Source organism: Cryptomeria japonica, chromosome 6 (assembly GCF_030272615.1).
Source record: "Cryptomeria japonica chromosome 6, Sugi_1.0, whole genome shotgun sequence".
NCBI lineage: Eukaryota > Viridiplantae > Streptophyta > Pinopsida > Cupressales > Cupressaceae > Cryptomeria > Cryptomeria japonica.
Genome location: NC_081410.1, coordinates 591,202,034 through 591,226,047, shown reverse-complemented (window position 1 = coordinate 591,226,047; position 24,014 = coordinate 591,202,034). Strand labels below are relative to the sequence as shown.

The 24,014-nt window shown below is 37.0% G+C and overlaps 1 protein-coding gene across 5 annotated transcripts in view; it reads right to left on the bottom strand.

Annotated features, from left to right (window-relative positions):
* Nucleotides 1-286: 286 nt before the first annotated feature.
* Nucleotides 287-24,014, bottom strand: part of LOC131031479 (rhodanese-like domain-containing protein 8, chloroplastic) — a 131,108-nt gene continuing 107,380 nt past the window's right edge. For 4 of the 5 annotated variants that reach the window (XM_057962601.2, XM_057962603.2, XM_057962600.2 and 1 more), the window contains 2 exons: nucleotides 23,559-23,870; nucleotides 287-709 (listed from right to left, as the gene is read on the bottom strand). In XM_057962601.2, coding sequence (XP_057818584.1) covers nucleotides 574-709; nucleotides 23,559-23,870 — 448 coding nt within the window. In that variant the 3' untranslated portion in view covers nucleotides 287-573. The remainder of the gene's footprint in view (nucleotides 710-23,558; nucleotides 23,871-24,014) is intronic. The other variant, XM_057962604.2, reaches the window with a different exon arrangement.

Below are 24,014 nucleotides of genomic sequence, written 5' to 3'. Positions count from 1 at the left end.
TGTCCAATCATAAACTGTCTCATCACTTATGCACTTTCATATTAATGTTCCTACATTGATGTAATGATGTAATATATTATATAAAATTATATGAATAGTGTTAGTTATCTTGATAAAATAAAAGGAGATCACTAAACATTTAATAATATATCAACCATTAAAAGGTTGTGCAATACTCTTATGACAAACAAAACAAATATACCAAATATTCAAAAACACATCAAATTTGTTGAAGGATCAAGGTGAGGATGCATCATATATCTAAAACACACCCCTTGCACAAACATAATAACAAAATGCTACTTTCTATTCATTTTTCAGAAAAGAAATGATGATAAACCAAGAACAAGCTGACTTTTAGGAGAACACCACTATTATGGATGTAAATTATTTTTACAAGTTCATTATATTGAGTTATATATTTGCTTGAAGGTGAAATTACCAACAAGAAATTAAATATAACTTAAAGTATCAAAATACACCTCACTTAACAGTGACCAAGGGAGAACCTTAACTTATTTGAAACAGCCATAATAATAATTAATTAATTAATACTTCTTGTACATGTTATGTTTAATGTTTTGAGTCACGATATACATGCCAACGCTCATAACGGTGACCATCACGTAAGATGGGTCTAAGCCTAGGAGCACTTGTGCATGGGGTCGAACAACATCCTCTAAAGTTTTCTACACACTCATGACAACTCCTGCATAAGACAAACATTGTTATTCAAAATATAATGATTGTATAAGACAGAGATAAAAATTTACTAAAAAAATATTAGTTATGAAATAGTTAGATATATTTGGCAATTTCTGAGAATATAATCTTGACCACATAATATAAGCTTTACAATAAAACATTTTCCTGTACCAAATTCCAAAACCATGCTGCTTGCTTGGTCCAACCTCAAGTCCAAATTCTAAACCCGAGTGACTCTCTTAGTCAAGCCTCATGTTACCATATTATATGGCAGGATATCAAAGAAATCAACTATCAAACTAAAAGTCATATAGCCAAATAGGTCTCATTAATGAAGTAGCTGTTCCTAAGAATAATAGAAGGAAGGAGAAATGTAAAGTCCATTTAGAGGGCAAAAGTTGTACTTCGATGGTGCCTTGTAAAGCAATCATGGTCTATCTATGGCTGGTTATTTGTTGGGACACTTAGGGTACCTGTAAGTTGCGTGGGACTCATCATTTGTAGAACAAAGCTAATAATGAAGCTGAATGCTCTATTAATGGGAATAACAGTTGTGTGCTCTAAACGATGCCATAAGTTAATTTTTAGAAGGGGATTTGTTGGTTGCAGGGAACACATTTAAAAATGTTTTCTACTTTGATTAGAAATGCCACTCTGTTTGATATAACAATAGATTTTATAAGGTTGAAGTGGTCCACCATTATATAGAACAAATCAAGGTAACGGTTTCTTTGGTAAAGGAAATCAAAGTATCTGTTGGATTAGTTGTCATTGATGTCAAAGAGGATTTCATTGTCTAAGCATATTAGTATTGATGTGTGGACAAGATTTGTCATTGATGTCAAGTAATTCATAGATCGAAAATTGTTAATATAATTGTCATTGATAGAAGAAGATTAACCCATGAATGAAAAAGGAGTGCAGAAGAAAAAGAGACATTAGTATTGAAAGTCACTAAAGATTATGAAATTTAGTTTTTTTGGTTAAATGATTTTTGTACAGAATAAATATATATGAAGAGGAAGCAGACATTATAATCCGCAAAGGAAATGAAAAAGCAGTAAAGGAAGCAGCGATTAAAAGGAAGCAAACATTATAATCATGACACCTGAACCATGATACAGCAACTAGAAGACAATGAACAGCAATGATTATATGAACCACAAATAATTAGTGAAGTCGGCAATAAAGTAAATAAGATTGATATTAATTCACAAAAGGCAGCGATAGAGGAGCAGCGAATATAGTTTGAGGAGCAGCGATAATTAATAAGTAGTATTTCCTATTATTAAGGTAGCAATTAGAATATAATTCTTCAAGGCTGACTAAGAGAGAAATGAGCAAAAGCAGACTTTAAAAAGAGATCAAAACAGTTCTAAGAGGTTTAAATAAAGCAAATTAAAATTGTTAAGAGGCAGACCCACTGTATGGAAGGGCCCCCATATAAAGACAAAACACATCAAGAGATATGATTTAACAGTTTATTACTTTACTCAAAGACGTCTCCCTTGGAAAGAGGTCGCCTCTTTTGAAAAGTCAGATTGGCCCCTCTTGAAGTGTATAAATGGGAGATAAATTTGGACTTAGACGATATAAGAGAATAGGAAATATCATTTGAAGTTCGTTCAGATTGACAAACAGATTCAAGGGAATTTTACAAGATCTGAGAAATGTTAAGTAAAAATATATGTAAAAGATAGAAGATGAGAACATGTGAATAAGAACATATTTAAGGTAGATTTTATGAAGAAGATATAAGTGTGTTGTAATATCCCTTGTCTATAAATGATTGAAAAACAAGGAATATTTGCGAGAGTGTCTCTAATTTTACAATCATATAAGCTGCTGATAAGTTTCTCTCAGATTTAGACATGCGTTATCAACCAAACAATAAATTCTAGACTCGGAGATACATTTCAGATCATAGGCATTTTGACAAACACTTATCATGCGTCCTCAAACTAATTTGAAGAATAGCATAATGAGATACAATCCAAAACTCCCTTATTCTTATTGCATATGATAGACCAATGAACATTACATTGACAGTTTAAAAAAAACATTTCATGAACATTATGGACTGTCATAAATGATCAGTTCTCAGTTTTTCTGAGGACATTCAGACTGCAACCAAACTCATGCATTACAAGGGAAATTAACTTGCAAATGAACCTGGTATCAAGCGATGTGCAGAAGCAAGTAGTATCCCAAGTCAATGAACCTCCAACGTAACCCCAAACTGAATCACCTCTGAAGCCGTCTTGCTGCTGTATAGTGTGAACTAAAGATCATGAATAATGCAGCCGAATCCTCCTCAATATTCTTGCAAAATGATCGGCGAGGTGTAGGAATGAATCACCTTGCTGTATATGGAATTTGGAAGGCAAATGCCCAAGATATGTGCCAAATCATTCCAACTGGGGTGTCACCCCTGCTGTTATGGTAGGCGGACTGATAACTTGGTGTAATCTGCAGACTTGTGTCCCTCCAAACCAAACGGATTCTTCTCTAGATGAAAGCGCCCTTAACCTTAAGAGGTCTCCAAGCTATCATATGTATTACTAGCCCAAAATCGAAGGTCTTACAAGCCCACGACTTGCATCTGATCTGCTTCACAAATAAATTGAATCAAACACCAAATTGCCATTCTCTGAAAATTCTTCAAGATATTCATGATGACTGCAACAAATCCTCAATAAGCACAGTAAGAAAGACTGCAATGTCTTTCTCTCTCAGCTTTAATTTTTTCTTCAAAAGAAGACTTCACAATGTAGGTACTGTAGACGTATCTTTTCCCGCATACAGGTACTAATGTAGATTCCGTCATGAACCTACTCCCAAAATGAAGAACTAGGGTTTCGTCCAGCCCTTCTCTCAAATCTACTGAAGGTTTGCATCCTCAGAGACTCAACCAATGCCACGCATCAGTCATTTCATCATATCCAAATCTCCAATCTAAGTCTCCTTCTCTTCAAACACCCTCTTCTATTTATCTTTTTTCATAACCCGTCATGAGACACCTTCTAGAAGAGGGTACGTACACTTCATTTATTTTATTAAGTGACTTTATTATTATTTTATTTTTATACTTTAGTCACTTTTAATTAAATATAAAGTCACTTTTTAATAATTAATTTATTTTAATGACTTTATAAGCCTTATTACTTCTTTTAGCCAAAAGGCTAAAATCGGAGACATTACATGTGTGCAAGTATTACGTGAAAAGATAAATCAGATACACCAGCTGATATATGAGCATCAACATGCACATTTAAAAAGGTTATATGCAGATCCGAAAGATAAAGGGCAGATATATGAAGCATCAAGAGATTTGTGAAGTTAGTTTTATACAGATATATTAGAAGACTATGCTGATATACGAAGAAGATATAAAAGAGAATTAGAGCAGATACAAAGGAAGAGAAAGGGCAGATATATGAAGCATAAAGAGATTTGTGAAGGTAAATTTATACAAATATAAAAGAAGACTATGCTGATATAAGAAGAAGATATTGCAGAGGTATAAAAGAGATTTAGAACAGATATAAAGGAAGAGAAAGGGCAGATCTATGAGCAGCATAGAAGCACTTTTGGAAAAGATCCTGTGCAGGAGTTGGATCAGATTTGGAGCAGACCTTGTGTCTGATTAGAAGCAAAAATTGGAGCAGCTTTTGGATCAGTCATTGAGCAATCATAAGGCAGTTGCAAGAGCAGATTTGAAGTAGATATTGGTATAGATTTTGAGTAGGTTGGTGCCTCCAATAGGTTGGTGCCAACAAATTGTGCAGGTTGGTGTCTCCAATAGGTTGGTGCCTATGAATTGTAACCATTAAGCTGATCAACAACAATGAAAGATAAAGCAATGAGCACACATGTACAAGATAACACCATATTTATGTGTAAAATCCAAGAAGGGAAAAACCACAATGAGAGTTAACTCACACTATATGAGCAAGTATTACAATATTTGTTTCAGGGCTCACTACCCAGGGAAGCTCGTTGCTCCCGAAAAGACTTGCAAGATGAGGTTCACTACCTCAAAGCAAGATACAAAAGACTTGTTGAGCAGAGTCGCTATCTCCAAGCAAGATACATGAAAATATGAGTTACAATGAACAAGCCTTCAGCATCACTGCATCCAACAACCTCCCTAAAATGTAGTTGCTCTTGACTCACTGCCTCAAGCAACCATTTGACAATCAAGCTCCAATACTTTCACCACACACTTTAATTGCCTCAAATGTGCATCTTCCTCGATCCACTCTAATCCGCACTTCTCGCAATTGATTTGATCTTCTATATATAGTATATACCATCCGCAAGACCTCAAAACATCAATTAGGTCGGCCAAAATGAGGGACAAGGAATGATCCCACTAAGTCGGCTACAAATGCAAATTGCGGTGAAAGCAGTCCAATCCAAGAGAGAGAGTGTTACATCCCTCTTTCCTGACTTTAAAATTATGCCTAATATGTTATTGTGATCAGTTAATCAAGGTTTAATATTTATTTTCTCATGTGGATGAAAACTCTTAATGAGTAGGAATTGTTTGAGGAAGCAGTTTTGGAAATTGATATTTCATCTTTATAAGTTATTATGGTTAAGATTGACTAACTGATTTCTTTTCATGCAACCAAGTAGATGCAAGATATGCACTACCCTCAAGAAGGAGGGAGAGTATCATCAAGGAGAGGGTCACAGATATTAGAAATGGGCATTGCCAATGAAACCTAGGTCCGGTTAATCAAACGTACACTTTGAGCATCTCGGTCTTGGTAGAGTAAGGTCCATATCACCCTACTGATGCTCTTGATGTGGTGGTTATCTTGTTAATGTCTCTCTTTCTCTTAGTTGATTGTGGTATATATATATATATATATATATATATTCTTGATTGCCTTCAAAGGCATTTTTATGGATTTATGTATTTAGAGATATATCCATACCCACACACACGTACATAGATACGTGTATGGATATGACTATATCCATTTTTGCGTTAGATGTGAGTATTATGTTAAGTATCGCATTATTATCTTGCACTACGTTTTAAGACCACCAACCTTGGTCATGGTGGCCACCATCTTGGTGACGAAGGCTTTCTTGTAACTGTTGGACGTTATGTTGAAGATGTTGGTGCTAGCTCACTGAGATAGCATTTCGATAGAAAATATGATGATTATTAATATGGCATTCGAATACATTTTGGGGGGTTATTGTCATCTTGTTCATTTGCGATTTTGTATTGTGCTCTGCATAAATCTTTTATGCTTTCTGTATCATGTTGCTAGGAGATTGGAGTTATTGGGTGGCATTATCGTTCCTTGGCTGAACAAGAATTATTTTTGGGTAGCTTGCTATTTGCTTAGTGTCAAGCCGATTGAGTCAAGCTTGACAAGAGTCTTGGAGCTCGCACTCCTTCACTGTCGATTCTCAGGCATCAAATATATTACTGTCTCTGTTCTTGAATGATCTGAAAATATCATTGCTATTATTTTGTGATCGTTATAAATGGAATATGGATGCATGCTGTTTAGACGTAGCTTTTGATGAATCAGATTTGTTGAATACTTCTAATTTGCTTATTGCTGTTGTGAAATATTGTCATTTAGCATTGTAATGGCAGGGAATTCCTATCAGCCTGCTAATTAATAGCATTGCTGTTAGGAAGACCTACGTGCTTGATAACTGAGCTATGAAGTTTATGCATCTGTTTACTTGTTATTATGGAGCACGAATGGACCATGTAACTTAATCGTTCTGTTCTGTAACACTTGGTTGAACTCATTTGAGGAAAGCGTATTTCTTGTTAATCTGGCTTATCATTTCCTTGTTGATTTTATTTTGGGCCAAATCCTGTATTGATTGAGCTATTTTTGTTAATTCTTGGTGAATGTTGTCAAGGCTGACCGTGTCTTAGGTTAACACTGCCAGGTTAAACCATGTAACGCCTGTGGTAGTAAGTCAATCTTTGATCAGTTATGAGTACCTTGAGTAGTTGTTTTATCCGACAAAAATCCAACTCTAGTATGATTAAGATATCACCATGCTTAGAAGAGCATTGGATAGTCTCTCCATATTCAGAGTTTAACCCAAAACCATTTGGAATAAGTCTTATGATGGTCAGTTGGACCCATGAGTTAGTTGCAAGTACGCAACCTTCTCTAAGTAAGTCAAGTAAGGGTGGTGAACATGGACAGCACTCAACATGCTAATTATGAAAACCTTGGCCAAGGTGGCGCAGCAGTTTGCATGCATCCGTCAGTTCATAAAAGTCAGATGAACTACTAGCCAAAGTGTCATGCAAGTTAGGAGGTACCTGTTGATGGGTGTTTTGTGACCACACCAACACAAAATAAAGTTTCCAAAGGACACTCCATCGTCTCTTGAGAAAAGACCCCTCGTATGCTAAGATTGTGAAGATAATAGAGGCGACTCCAAGGTTCCTACTGCGAACTTGCGACTTTATGTTGGATATGAGCTTGTTTGGCTTGATGTAATATGCTGGTAAACAAAGGGACTTGCGTTTGGATCATTCTTTCACTTCTTCTGCAATGCTGGCTTGAACTTGTTGAAGATATTATAGCTACGGTGGGACTCCATTGACCAACCTAGCTATCCAAATGTCTAATTGGCCTATCAGCCTTAGACATTTGGTTATTCAATTTACTTGTTCAGTTAAACATGATTCGTATTTTAACTTCAGATCAATTGTGATTACCGTTTGCCATGTCATATTTACTCCAGTCGTATATATCTGATTATCTACTTACATTATATAATCAAGGGTTGACTATGATCGGTTTAATCATATTTGTTATTGCATTGACTTGTAATCGATTTATCATATCGGACTTGTTACGTGTTGGTTAAGTTTATTATGCATAACCGATCATAATTGAATCGGTTGAATGTAAACCCGATTACAGTTATGAATCGGTTTTGCATCCAATTGCCATCGTGACTCTTCATATAGAGTCACGACTTATTAAGTTGTCTTCGGGTATCATATATGAATATGATACATTTCTTTTGAATGGCAATAAGGTGAACGATATAATAAGCAAGCAGTTCGTGGGAAATCAATATTAGCAGATCGATAATATACATACACTGAATTACATACAGCAATACGTGAACACTGCAATTCGTAATTACCATCAACCTGAAGGAGGTCAATATTATACAGCAATCTATTATCATTAGAGATCGTGCTATACATATAAACCCTGCATATCGTATATATTGTGACAGATCGGATCTCATCTAAATTGTGATATATACGCACATTAATTCGTGATCTTCACACACAGCAAATTCAACAGACATTCTGCTAATTGGATTCGTACCTTGCATAGTTGAATTGATATCAAACTGAAATCAAGTTTAAATAAAATTTAAAACTACCTACTTATACAATCTGCTCAAATTTCAACAGAACTTCTTCATCGAATATTGCAATCTCGTGATGCTTCTTCTTCGAACGGACACAACTAAAATGAACTGAAATTAAAGGGGAAAGGGTTAGAGAATCTATTCTACTCCCAAGGACAATGATATCAAGGGATAGTCCTCTAATGGAGGAATTCCAAATAAACCAAGTTCTGCTTCGCCAAGATCAACTACAACTCCACAAGAACCGGTGCAATCTTCCAAGGATGCTAAAGGATTTTCACATCAAGAAAGTGGATTTGAATACCCAAAACTGCACAATCCAAAGACTATCCACAATCGAACTTAGCACAAATTTAGTGGCTCGGGCTAACTTTACACTGCAACTTATAATCATCAAGATGCAAAAAGTATGAACCATGGAAATTCATCAAACACCATTACATTCTCCATTGAAATCAAAAACACTTATCTAACAATTGAGAAATTGGAAGAACACCATGCAACAAGTTGAAATAAACATGAATCCACCATATCTTCAATGAAATCAAATTTTATTTCTCCAAGTCCTACAACAATGTTTTCTCCTTCTCCTACCCTACTTCTACTCTAAGAAGCAAGAGCTCTTTGCTTCTAATGAATTACAAATGAGAAGGCAGGGCCTTATATAGAGATCCTCCCACAAATGAACAGCCAAGATTGATTTGAAATCAAGGGCCAAAATTACAGCATGCAAAAACCTAATTAGGGTTTGACCAAAAATAATCCCCAAGGGTACAAAGAAGTGGGCCTGGCAATTAATGATGCATCATGCCCACTAAGCATTTAATAGCCCATCACTTAGAATAGCACACCGACTAAGCATTTAATAGCTCATTACTAAGAATAGCATGCCCACTATCCCTCTCTTTGGCGTCAAATGCAATGAATCGGGTCATGACAGTTCGGAAACACGTGATTGGCAGGAGAAGGTGACGAGGCACCACCTTAGCATGTTGGACGCCATGTGGACCCAGTGACTCATCATTAAGAATATTCAATTTTGACTGATTGTGATGGACTATATTCCCAAATTGCATCATCTGGACCAAGGTTCTAACTTAAATCAACTCTTCTAAAATTATCCATCCTTGATCATTTTCTCCTTTCCACGTAATTGGGTTCGGGAATTCACCTTCTTGGAATATCTTTCCTTGTCAACGACTGTCATTCCTTGAGTCTTTTCCTTCTCACTTTTGATTTTGGATTTCCGAAAGAAATTCTTCGTTCTCCATTTGCACTTGAACTTTGATCTTTGAAGTCTTGAACCTTGAATGCCTTGAACTAGATGTTTGGAGTTTGAATGTCCTCCTCGACTTTTCAAACTGGAATTCTTCCTCCTTGTTGGGATCTTGGATTTCTGAAGGAAACTCAAGATGTAAATTCTTCTCATTTGTACTTGCTTGAATCTTAAGGTCTTTGAACTGGCATTCTCTAGAACTAGAATTCCTTTATGCTTTTTGAACTTCCTTGTAATGATGCCCTTGAACGGGAGAGATGAAACTTTGATGCCCCCTTTTCGTCCTTTGACTTGCCAAATGCCACCTTACGCATTAATTTCCATGCCTCGTTTCATTTCACCACCTTGGGCGCATATGAGACAGGTGGAAGGAATTTTCAATGCCTTAGCCAAATTTCCATGTCTTGAGTACTTGAGCGCATCCTAGAAGGATAGGAGGAAATTTTTCATACTTAGACAATTTTCAATCATTCCATGACCTCATGAAGTTGGGCGCACTTGAAGCTTGGAGAAGGAATTTCTCTAACACTTAGTCAATTTTTTTCATTTCCTACCATTTTGGAGATGGGTGCATTTGGAGCTTGGAGAAGGAATTTCCCCATACTTAGTCAAATTTTGAGTTTCCACATTTCTGAGGAATCCTTTAGGACATATCAATCCTAGAGGAGGATTTGTCAACACTTAACAAAATTTATCATTTCTTCCCTTCCTGGAGGTGGGTGCATTCCTAAGGTATAGGAGGAATTTTGAGTGCTTGGGCGCCAATTCTCTTCTAGTGAAGAATTCTCCTGGCTTGGGCGCATTCTAGATGACTTTAAGGATTTTTCTCACTTGGTAAAATTCTATCATTTCCATGCTATGAGAGTGCCTGGGCGCATTCTGGACTTGGAGGAATTCTTTGATACTTAACCATTTTTTCACTTTCCAAGAATCCCGACATGTCTGGGAGTCAGGAGGAAAAAATTTCCAACACTTAGCCAATTTTACACGATTTCCAAGAATTTTGTCCTAAAGGAAGGAATTTGGGTCTGAGGAAAAAATCTTCCTCTTGGATTTTGCACCCCAGGAACCTACCTGGGTACATTTGGGAGGTCAAGGAGGAATTTCCTCCTACAAGGAAAATTCTCCTTGCCTTGGGATTTCCAGCCAAGGAGAGAGGATGGGTGCATTCTGGGGGTCATGGAGGAATTTCCAAGTTTTCAAAAATACCTCCACTTCATGAGGATTGCACCCACTCTTTTAAATCTTGTGCATTTTGAGCGAGGTGAAGGATTTTTTTGAACTTTGGAAGATTCCTCTTGTCCTTGGGAATTGCGCCAAAGAATAGATTTTCCATGCCCTGTCCTTCTCGAGGAGGATTTCCAAACAGCCACAATTTAATCACCTGCCTTCTCTTCAACTTTTCCGAATATAGAATTGGATATTCAGGAACACTCTACCATCAATGCTTTGCCAGTTGCCAAAGATAGACTTTCCAAAAATAAACTTACTAAAAATAATAAGTTCTTCCAAACACCAAATTAGGGCAAATCGAGACACAGTTACACTAAAAATAGACTTACTAAAAATAGTTGTTTAAACGCAAAATTAGGCCAATTCGAGCTGCCGTGAAACTTACTAAAAATAGTAAGTCCTCACAAATCACTCAAATTTCATTGGTAGGTTCCTTGAAGGGTTCTCTTTTCAATGCTTTGCTCAGATTTCACAATGCCCTAGGCTACTAACCTCATTTCTAAGTATGAAGGATAAAAACCTTAAAATAGACGATACATGCTTCCAAACTTAGCTAAATTTCTCCAAAACACTTGCAGACAGCAAAAATTTGGTTGTTTCTCTTTCATTTCTTCATATCAATTCTCAGGGTTATACTGGCACTTAGCCAAATATCCATCATTCCATTCCACTACACATGCATTCTTTGTTCTATCATTGTAATCTCTTCCTTGGATGATGATATCATCCACTCAATGGTGTCCCCTTCTCAACATCAAAAGTCTTGCTCCCCACAATTTTCCTGAAAAAAGACAAGGAAACATTGTGAAGTACAAGTATCAATCAAGTTCATAGTTAGCAAAATGTAAAGTTCGAATGATAAAGCAATAAGCACAATGCATTTCCCCAAAAACCCAATTCTTGACTTGATAATATTAAGACTGTATCTTGTCTAGGCTATATATTCCTTAAGAATTCATTCCCTACTTAGTCATTTCATTACTTTCAAAGATCAAAATCCAAACCGACAAGACCTTACAACTCATTCCTTAGGGTTGGGAGATGACACTAACCACAAAAGACTTGGTTTATTCAGCGAAAAGAAGGGGTCCCCATTTGCAATGGGGCGGTGTGTGAAAATGTTACAACAGTAACTATAGTGTATGAACAGTTAATAAGTGTAGATTCTAAACACCAGGCTCAAAGGCTCATTGGCATTTGTTCCATCTTCTATCTACTTTCCTTGTGAAGGGTTAGGCCATTCCAATAGGAAGCAGCATAGGGGACTTAGGTCCGTGGTTGGGCAGAAAAGCCCTTGATGATGCTCTCCCTCTCCCTAATGTATTGTGAAAATCTCTATCATCGGAAAGATTAAACTCTGCAAACTCTTTAACTCTTTCTCTCTTTTCTTTATATTGAAAGATGTTAGTTAATGTTTCCTTTCTACTGAAATGGTTAGTTAATTACAACTATGTCAGTTTTAAACGGTTTCAAATTCAGCTGAACATGTTATACATGAATTTATTTTCTTAAATTTAAGAAAAGTTAATTCATTTTCTTAAATTTAAAAAAGTTAATTCATTATCTATTTTAGAATTTTTGGCTATTACATATGGTATCAGGGTTACCAGGTTCGACACTGAACCTTGGGCTTGCCACCTGAACTTAGATAGGAAACTGAACATTGTTGTGCTACTTTTTGCCAATGGTGACATCCTCAATCATTCTACTATGAGTTTGTAGAAACTAGTCAAATGCTCATGTTTTCTTTTATGAGCTTCATTAGTTAGTGGTTAACCTTAACAAAACTAATTTTATGATTGTTTGCAATTCCAAGGACACTCTCTTCAAGTTACAATTTTTTGACAATGGTGGACTATTGGAGATTACAACTCATTATATCTTGGAAGTTTAGTTTACAACAACATATATTGATCTAAATAGCAATTCTCAATCATAATTTTGTAAGGGGTATGGCATGCTTTCTCATTTCAAGAATCAAAACTTACAAAAGCAATTGTCAAATATTCCTTAAAACTATATCTTCTCAAAGCAATTATCAAACTCACTAATAGGAAACCTTCATTTAGGGTCCATTGAATGGATGTGTGATGATAGGGTACAATCTATCATCCTCTAATGTAAAATTCATTATAAATGAGCTATTCCTTAGTGCATTATCCAAGCTCAATTTGTTGCTCAACCTTTTCTTCTTGAGAATATTTTCAATTCATTTTTGTTTCCACAAACTAAGGCCCCTAGATTTTTAGTTTCACGTTAAGATAGATGTCTATATTTATCCCTTTGTTCTTTGTGTGCGTTGCTTGCTAGGGTCACCCTAGATGTCAAAATATTGGTATTATGAGACCATAATGCTTCTTCAAACTATTAAAATCCATATATTAGCTTCCTCCCTTTTGATACTTCATATACTATGATGTACCCATTTCTATGTGATATGGTTCTACTGATGTGTTTTTATGCACTTAATACACAGAATAAAATACCAAGGTATCTTATCCTCTCTTGAACAAAATCTCAAATGCTGAACTAAGTGATCACTTGAGGTGACTCCAAGGTTCCAAATGTCAAGTCTTGACATGTGGATAACTCAATGGTTTGATGTGATATTGCTGGAAGCACAAGGGGGGCTTACATTTGTACTTGAACTCTTGCTTGAATGCTACTGGAACATGGAAATTCACTTAACTTAGAAAACAAATAGAAAAAGGGATTGAGGGTTAAGAAAGCTAATCTAATTTACTCTTAAGATCAATGATAGCACTAGATCACGCTTGGATGGACACATTCCTTAAGCCGAGCTTTGCTTCACCATATTGCCAACAACTACACAAAACCGATGCAATCTTCCAAGGTAAATGAAAGGTTTTCATATCATGAACGTTCATCCCAATACCCAATACACAAGCACAACTTGAATAAACATATCCACAATTGAACTTAGCACATATTGATGTTTAGGCTAACTATGCACTATAATTGAAAATCATCCAACCACAAATAGTATGAATCAAGGAACTATCAACATCCATACATTACTCCATCACAATCAATGAACTTCATATAGCATGAGGATACAACAAGAAATCATACAATATGCAAAAGAAACACCACCATTCACCATGAATTCAATGAAAAGTATGTTTATTTACATGCTTGATAACAATTTTTGCCTTCTCCTACTCTAACTACTAATGATCAACCTACTTGATATCTAATGTCTCTTCTATTAACCTTTACAAGTGAGGAGAGTAAGCCTTATATAGACTCCCCTTTACAAATGAAAGGCCATGATCAAATCCAAATCAATGGCCAAGATTACAAGATAAAAACCCTAATTAGGGTTTGTTACACCCATTACATAACATTTAATGCTTGAACAATGATTTGATTACAATAAATAGGGCACATGTCCTTCCTTGAATGTTGACCAATGAGTGATGAGGTTAGGTACATTGAACTTTGTGCCTCCACATGTGGTACTCATCCTCGTTGGATAAGTCAAGTGCATTGAATCTGGACGCCTTGACTTGGAATGATGTGATTGGGTTGGTGATGGCTAAGCGCCACCTCAGCTACACCTTGTAGATCATCGCAAAGAAGAGTTTGTGATTCAAGAAATATCTCTTGATACTCAACATTTCCAAGCTTGTGATGAATGAGATGATGGTGGGAGATATTCCCAAATTGCATCATCTTATCTAATTTGATCAATTTCACCTACCCTTGATCCTGAATCCCTTCACTTGAAGCCTTGGTCTTGGATTAATCTCTTGTTGTACTGGCAACAATTCTTGGATTTTAGGAGGAAATTCAAGATTATCCAACTTCCTCCTCATCGTGAATGCCTGATCCACTTTGTATGACTTGATTCTTGCAACCATCTCTTGTATATATTGACATTCTTGAATGCCTTGATGACGGGCAGATCTTTCTTCTTTGAAGGATAAATGTAATCTACCTCTGCCTTGTTGTCTTCTTCATATCCACTTTCAGGTTGATGTTAAGTCTTCATGAGGCCTGATTTAGAGATGCATTCTCTCTTTCTGAAGTGTTGTAGAGAGAGCTTTGGTGAAGTCTTTCCTTCGAAGTGCATCCTATTGTGAGGTATTCACACATTGCCCCATCGCAAATCGGGACCCCCACTTTTTTTCTTGCTTCCTAGGTTGTGTTTGTGTCCTTAGCTATTAGCCTTTGCATTTGAAGGGGAATATAAGGTCAAGGAGCCAGGAATCAGGTGAATAGCCTTGTGTGAAATGTAAAGTAAGTAAAGTTTAGAGGTCATGTCAGTCAATTAGGAGCTCAACTGAAGAGTCTAAGAGGTTGCTAGTAGCGACAATCCAAGAGTTCAAGGTTGAAGGTAAACTCCAATTGCTTTAATTACCCTTGGCCGAAGTTGTTTGCAAGAGGTCTCATCTTGTAAGGGAGAAAAGATTTCCAAGGCGATATGTAAATGAGCAATTTTAGATGTCAACTCACCATAGTCTCCAAGCCTCAAAACCACACTTCATGTTGAGTGATAGATGAGCGAATTTTCCCTTGAGTGCATTGATTGAGAATTGGTGTAAGTATGAGTTTGAGCGTTTGGATGAATTATTCCAAGGATTGAATTCTTGTGCAATGTAATGATCGATAAGCTCATTTGTAATCCACCTCATCTCTAAGTCTTCTCTAGGTTTTAACTTAATGATTTCACAACTTGAAGCGAACTTCATAAGTGAGAGGTTTGGAGCGAACTTCATGTTTGAAGGATACGGGGCGAACTTCATGAATGAGGAGATTGAAGCAAATTTCACTTTCAAGCATTCATAAACGAGGTTGGCAATAAAGGAATGAAGTGAAGGATTTGAGAACGCGAGCTTCATGAGTTCACCATTTGGAGTGAATTTCCTACTTCATGAGTTCACCATTTGAAGCGAATTTCCTACTTCATGAGTTGGGGTATTGGAGCGAATTTCACCTTCAAGGCTTCACAAGCGAAATGGAAGATAAAGAGATGAAGGAAATTTGGAATCACTCACTTCATGTTCATGCATTCACAAGCAAACTTCATGACTTGCCATCTTGGAGCGAACTTCATAAGTTGCCATCTTGGAGCGAACTTCATGACTTGCCACCTTGGAGCGAACTTCAGGAATTAGACTTTTGGAGTGAACTTCATGCTTGAGAGATTTGGAGCGAACTTCTTCATGTTCAAAGTGGAAGAATGAGGGAAATTTAAAAAGCGCCTACTTTATGATCAAACACTCAAGAGCGAACTTCATGATCTCACAATTTGGAGCGAACTTCATGACTTCATGTTTTGGAACGAACTTCATGACTTGCCACCTTGGAGCGAATTTCATCAATGAGCATACATAAGCAAGCCTACATGAGCGAAGTCGAATGAGAAATGAAGGATGTTTGATAGTAATCGCCTTGAATGGATTCAATGCCAAGTGAACTTCACGACTTCATGTTTTGGAGTGAACTTCATGAGTTAGACTTTTGGAGCGAACTTCATGACTTCACCTCTTGGAGCGAATTGCCTACTTCATGAGTTCACATTTTAGAGCGAATTTCCTACTTCATGAGTTCACATCTTAGAGCGAATTTCAAATACACTTCATGAGTTGATGATCTCAAGCAAACTTCATGAGTTGACAAGTTGGAGCGAATTTCATGTTGGAGACATATGAAGCGAACTTCATACTTCATGAATCAAGAAAGTGGAGCGAATTTCATGCAAAGTTGAACTTCATGAGCTAACAATTTGGAGCGAAATCCATGATCAGAAGTAGAGGAGCGAACTCAAGTATGAATGCACTTCATGAATTTGGATATTAAAGCGAACTTCATGAATTGGTGATTAGGAGCAAGATGCACTTCATGAGTTGAACAATTGGAGTGCATTTCATACTTCGTGAGTTGCAAGTTTGGAGCGAACTTCATGAGTTCACATTTCGGAGCGAATTTCATACTTAATCACTTTGCATTTTGGAGCGAATTTCATACTTTATCACTTTGTATTTTCGAGCGAATTTCATACTTCATGAGTTGCAAGTTTGAAGCGAACTTCATGAGTTCACATTTTGGAGCGAATTTCATACTTCATGAGTTACAAGTTTGGAGCGAACTTCATGACTTCACATTTTGGAGCGAACTTCATGACTTCATGATTAGGAGCGAACTTCATGTTTGGAAGAGTTGATCAAGCTTAGCAAGCAAGGTGATTGAAATAAGACTTCATGTGCACACCCCTTAGAGCGGATTTCAAATGCACTTCATGAGTTGAGCAATTGGAGAAAATTTCCTACTTCATGAGTTCAACAATTGGAGCGAATTTCCTACTTCATGAGTTCATTTTTTGGAGCGAATTTCCTACTGCATGACTTCATCTTTTGAAGCAAACTTTACAAAATGCACTTCATGAGTTAGAGGTTGAGAGTGAATTTCATGATTTAAGAAAATGGAACGAATTCCCTATGAAGGTGAGCTTCATGAGTTCAAGGTTTGGAGCAAACTTCAAGAGTTGAAGATTTGGAGCGAATTTCTACAAAGGTGAACTCCATAACTTAGAAGATTGGAACGAATTGATTGAAACAAGCTTCACGTGCACACCATCTAGAGCAATCCTCATCTTCAAACATACATAAGCGAATCTTAGCTTCATGTTCAAACCTACATGAGCAAATCTCAACTTCATGAATTAGCATGCATGAGTGAATTTCATATTGAACTTCACAATCTCAACATGCAAGAATGAACTTCATGAATGGACGGAGGGGAGCGAACTTCATGTTATGAGCTGCAAAAGTGAATTTCAAGAATGAAAGTAAATTCAAAGGCAAGACGAGGGCAACTTAATGAACATCAAGGGTGGAATAAACTTCAAGAACTCTCCAAAGAGCGCAAAAACAACTTCAAGTGTCGCTTCATGAGGACGAATTCTCTTTATATGTTCTTATTAAATCTATATATCAAGTGTATTTGATACTCGCTTGTTTGTTTTGCAAGAGAGGAAGCAAGATACAAGGAGAACCTCTTCAAGAAGGTTCTCATCAGCAAACACAAGAACATCAAGAAAGAGAAGATCTCAAAGTGTTTAAAGAATCTCACCACCTCAATTGCATAGCTGCAAGCAATAGAGTGGGATATCTTCAAGGTTCCCATTCTATCACATTGATATGGAAAGATCACAGGAGTGCAAAGGACAAATCATCCAACTATCTCATGGCACTAGAGCATCAAGGAAGGATAACCTACATGATGGAAGGATGTTTTACAATCTTGAATTCCCTTCGGGAATCCAAGAATCGAAGTCAATACGATGAAGAGCTACATTCAACCAATTGCAACATTCATCAAGTATGTCGAAAACGAAGGAAGATCAACCAAAGTCATCACAAAACCTACATCGAGCATGATCAAGGGAGCAGATAGTTTCAAAAGAGTTAATCAAAGTTTGCTTCTCATCATCATCATCACTTTAAGCAAACTGGAGAACGTTGAGTATCAAGAGATACCTCTCAACATCCCTTCATGATGACGAATCAAATCAAGTCTACAAAGTGCAAGATTGAGGTGGCTTCCCAGTCACTATTCCTCCAGTCAGAAAGGTCCACATCAGTATGTCTAGATGCAATGCACCTAGTTCATACATGGATACCTACCCTCGATATCTATCGGTTCACATTCACTAAATGTAATTTTCTCATTGGCTAAGAAGAGTTTGTTGTAAAATCTCGGCCATTGGTTTCAAATGGATCTGAGCCATTGAATTGTATTGAGAGCACTATAAAAGGCTCAAGTCTCTCTTTTGTAAAGGTTAATAGTTAATAGTGAATAGTTAGCTAATAGTTGATAGCAATAGAAGAACAGATAGTTTAGAAGAATAGAATAGCAATTAGAGTAGAGTAGGAGGAGAAGGCATAAATTGTTGCCTAAGTTGTAAATGAACTCCATTTTCATTGAAGTTATGGTGAAGTGTGTTGTTTCTTTAAAACATGCATGGTTTCTTGTTGGATCTTCATGTTAGATAATAAATAAATTATATTGAATGGAGGAATTTGTTGAATGTATTTGTGTGGAATCCGTTAGTCCATACCACTAGCCTCTTGCTGATTGTAAGCATGCCTTGCATGGTCAACTGGAGTGATATGAGCTTAAATTCGAATTGTTATGCTTCCATTGTTTATGCATTAACTTGAATGGCGAGCAATGTTTGAGGGTAATGATTTGAACATCTTTGAAACATCCTTAGAAGATTGCACTGAGCTTGTGTCAAGTTGTTCTATTTGATGGTGAAACTTTGCCCGGTAGGATTCCATATAGTCATTCATCCATTTTCTTACATTCTAGGTCCTAGCATAGACTTCTCAAACCCTATTTCCTTTGCTCTTTTTTTATCCTCCAAGCAAGTAGATAGGATTTAAGTTCCAACAAATCAAACATTCAGGCATTCAAATGTAAGTCGCCTTGTGATTCCAGCATAATCACATCAAACCAATGAGCTTATCCACACATAGTGACCCTACATTCATGAACCTTGGAGTCTTCTCGAATGATCCTTAAGCTAATCTTCAGCATCCAAGAGATTTTGTTCAAGAGAGGATAAGATACTTAAGGATTTTATTTTGTGTTCGCATGTGCCTAAAAACCACATCAACACATCCCTGCCTTGATGTTGCTCACAACCGGCTCCTTCACGCTCTTCCTTAGTCACCTGCAAAAACAAACAGGATACCATCAAATATTCCTGATATATACTGATTTCCCATATTTTTCAAACTTTCTAATCTGATATGCAATCCTAATGGAGGTGAAATGGTGTTCTGATTTCTGTTCTCACATCTGATTTCACTCACTTCAGGTCTGATTGGGGTTCTAAGTCTGAGATGTTTAACATTTTGAAGTCTGATCGCAGATTCTACTAAGTGATAGACAACCTTCACCCTCCATCTCAAGGTTGTGGATCTTTGCAAGTGAAGGACAAGTTCGTCTTCCACACTCCAGACGTGGATTTGAGCAACCCAAGGAAAAATGTCACCTAGGCCGGGGATTTGGGCAAGTGAAGGAAAGATGCTTCCTAGGCCGGGGATTTGGGCAAGTGAAGGAAAAATGCTTCCTAGGCCAAGGATTTGAGGAACTCAAGGAAGAATCACCTCACTACCGGGGATTTAAGCAAGTCAAGGAAAAATCTCATCTACTTCTACTTCGAGTTGATCACTTCATTGTTTGCCTAAGTTGATGATTTCAACGCCCTTGCTTGCAAACTTGGAGGATTCAAAGGGGTAAATTCACTCATTGTCACTTCCGCTAATCATCATCATCAAAACCTTCAAGGTTGTGGATTTTGGTAACTCATGGATAGTTCACTCCGACCTCATCACTCACTGATTTCACCAAGTGTAGTGACTTCTTCATAAGATTGACTTGGTGTTTTCTTTCCTTTTATCATCACTTAGAAGTTAGACCTTGAAATGTTCCTTGCCTCTATGCTCCAAACTAAGGATGTCTACTTGCTCACTTGATTGCTCATCACACTTAAGACTCATACCCTGACCTGAATTGAAGGCCACCCTGTGAAGCATCACTTAATGATCACCTTAATTCTCACCTATCAACTTCTTAGAGCTGCAAAGACTCCAAACTAGTCAAGAGGGGGACTTGATTGCTGCTAGACTGCTTGACTTGATCACCTCTTGATGACAACGCATTGCATCTTCTTACAAGAAAAAGGTTAAAGATACCAAAATTGTTGCCAAACTAGACAACCAAGCTAAGACAACTACGCTACCAAGCAAAAAAGTGGGGGTCCCCATTTGCAATGGGGCGATGTGGGAAAACGTCACAACAGGTTCCGTGAGCTTTTGGCTATTTTTTGAGCTTTCCCATAATCCTATTGGTGTGTTGGGATAACTCCAAGCTTCTTGGAGGATCCAACTTCAATTTTATTTGGCATCTATTATTTGCGTTGAGCTCAATTGGTGATTTGGATTGCAATGATGCTTACAAAAGTGTTTTTAGACCCCTATGGTGTTCTCCAAAGTTCTTGGAAAGCACATCAATTTTTAGCAAGACTCTGAGTTGACACCTATCTTCATCCCACTACCTCAATATTATCATGGCATGATCAATTCAGGTTTTTAAAGCCTCGGCAGTGCTTCCTGCAACTCGGATGAGGGTATTAAAAGTTTACACCAAAGTTCTAATGTTAATGTTATATTATATCACTTAAGTGTTAATAAGTCACATTATGTCCTCGTAAAGTGCACGTCTAGGGAAGGGAACTAACACTTAAGTCATTTTATAATTTCAAATATGCTTTTGGGGAAAAATGAATTGATTTGTAATTTTAAATTGACCTTTTTTCCCTCCAATTCTATAAAAGGAGGATTGAGCTCTCATTTCAAAGATGATAAAGAGTATGCATAACAAGATGTTACCGAACCATAATACCTGATGTACTTGGACATGGCACGTGACCTTCCCTTCTCAAGCGCTACACATTGAAGTCCTATTCATTGCTTTTGGGGTGGCTTTTGCTCATTGGTGACTGTTGGAACTCATAGGGGGTTGCATCTTGGGAGATTGGGTGCTTTTAAGGTGACCGCTCAGGTCCATATTCCTGCTACTCCAGTGGTTTCAGACCTGAAGAAGTTCGATCAGCGTTTCCAGTTGATCCTGGACTCTATAGTGAGTTGTACGGTAGTTGAAGTTGTATGAGGAGGCAGGTTCTAGCCATTCTCATTGGATGTTTTGGAGTTGATTCAGTGAAGTGCTCTATCTGCCAGACTGCAATAGCAAGCCACTCTTATTTGCAGACCTGTGTTTATGCCCTTTTTGTGATTCAAAGATTGTTGAGTGTTGCCAAATGCCATGTTTAAGTGATGTTGATCTGCACTTCCAGGAGGTGTCTTATGCATAGTTGGAGGTGGATTCTAAAGGTTTTAGTGGCAGCCTTGACCTGTGTTTCCAGAAAAGAAATCCTGCAACCATAATCCTCTGTTATTTTCAGTCCAATGTGAGCTAATTTCAAAGATTGCAGAGCTGTTCCATCTTACACTCACCTAAAATTTGAGGTATTCTTCAACAGGTATCTTATTGTTATCTCTATTTCATATATTAGAATTTGGTGAATAGTTATCCTCCAAACTTTGTAACAGCAGTTTATGAACTTTGAAATAATATATATCAGTACTTCAATGACAGCAGAAAACCATCATTTGTGTGTTCTTGTTATTGATTACATTGGCAAAACTCTTTAAAAAAAATCTAGGGTGGCTATTACATATACACCCCTCCTCACTTTCCTCCCAAGAAGGGGAAGATCAAATGGAGTTGTCAAAAAAAAATATACTAACATATATCCAGGCCACTTGGAAATTTACCCCACAATCTCCTACCCCAATCATGCCAAGCATTTTTACATATTGTTGAGGCACCATCATTTGGCCCAACTATCTTCAGAATATTAGTCACATTGCATAAAAAGCCCCCTTAGCTAGTTGAGGCTATGTTCTCGGTAGTTTCTAGTTGAGATAGAACACCATATCCAGTGAGACAATAGAATCTATCATTGTTGCCTCCAAAATGTGAAGATGAAGCAACACTTTATATTTTGGTTTCCTTTCTACTATGATATTAGAATGATATATCATTGTTTGTAATTTTGTATAGAGATTCAAGAGGCTCCGTAGATGCCAATAGTTTTTCTAGTATTTCAAAGTGCTCTCCCTTTAGCTCCAAGGTGTTCACTTTAGGTTATAGATCATACAAAGGAATCCTTGAAATATAAAATTGATGACCCTGTTTCAGCTTATAAGCCATTTGTGGTGTCAATTTCCATTTGGATGCTAAAGAAAACCGTGCAAATAGATTGACAGATAGTGACTTGTCACCCCTCTTCATGTAAGACTGCAAAGGCACCTTATTCCTCTCATTCCTGCATCAAACACAATGACTCCACCAGAACGGGCATAAAGGCTATGGGAAAATTGCATATTTGTAGCTTTATCTCTCCTTATGGAGTAATGACAACCATAGATGCTAGAAAAGGTTCAAGGACTACCTCACTTCCTCCTAGGATTTTCTGGCCAATCCCTCTTAACCTAAACCGCTGTCCTACACAAAATATTAGATACCATACTGGTTCCTCCATGTTGATCAGTTACAGTGTTGGCACTTCCTTTGCCCCATATGATGATATAGATCAAATCAGATTGCTCTTTTCTTCACTTCGCTTGGAATCACTGGTTCTTCCCTTGAGAGGAACATTCATTTCACGTAGTTTTTGAATCATATGGCTTTTCTATATCACTTGGCTACATTTTACACCTTTCAGGTTTACATCAACTAGTTAGGATCTTTAACTATTTTAGTCATCGTTACTCTATAGGTTGTTGGAATTCTTATCAGCACTTCTACTTGCTATTGTAACTTGTACCAAATCCAATTGCCCTGATTTTACTATTTGTAATGTAATTTTCTCTCTCCATCTTTCTACAGACTCAAATATAATGCCATCTTTGAAACTTTGCACAGCTTGTTCTTGAACATTGTGAATGAGAATTTTCAGCACTAGTCACTATTATGCATTGATACAACAAAGAATGAGTTGGAAACCCCTGAAACAATTTTTTATTTAAAGAAATATTGTTGAGCCAACTGAGATATAAATAAAAGGAAACCATGATATGATTAAGAAAGTATCTCAATGGGAGTGCAAGACTCACATGTCATGCTCAGAACTTGGGATGAAACGATGTTAGAAAAAGGCACTGACCTTATTAGCAGAAGAACTCATAAGATAGGGCATTATTTTGGCAGGAAATGTTGTGTAAATAAACAAGCAAAGGGCATGCGCAAGCAAATCAGTACATGTAACACAAACTCAATCTACAGTCAACAAAACAGGCTTTTCATTTCACAAACAGTACTCTCAATGCTCAGAGGAAGATCAACTTACAAAATCAATCTATTACAGTCAGGGTTTGCACAGTTACGATGACGCAATTCTGCCAAATGAGATCCACATAAATAGCACCTTCCAAAGGTGCCGTTGTACAATTCAAGAGAGTCCTCATCATCCTCAATCCTTTCATTCCTTGAGCCTGTCCTTTGGATATTAGCAGCATCTATAGGCTTGTATACTTTTGGTGCGACAGATAGACGAGAATCAAAGACAAATAAATTTCCTATCCACTTAAATGGACCTTCTTCCTTAAGGTAGTGTGAAATGCCTCCTTTCAAAGTGTACAAGTTTTGGAAACCCTTTTTCCTGTGACATAGGTGAAACAGTACAAAAAAACAAAACCACTTAGTATTTTACAGGAGTAAATAATAACAAATGCATGATCTTATTTCAAAATCAAAACCCAGCTCCATTAGCTACAAGACTAATTTTTATTTTGCTTCCATTGAG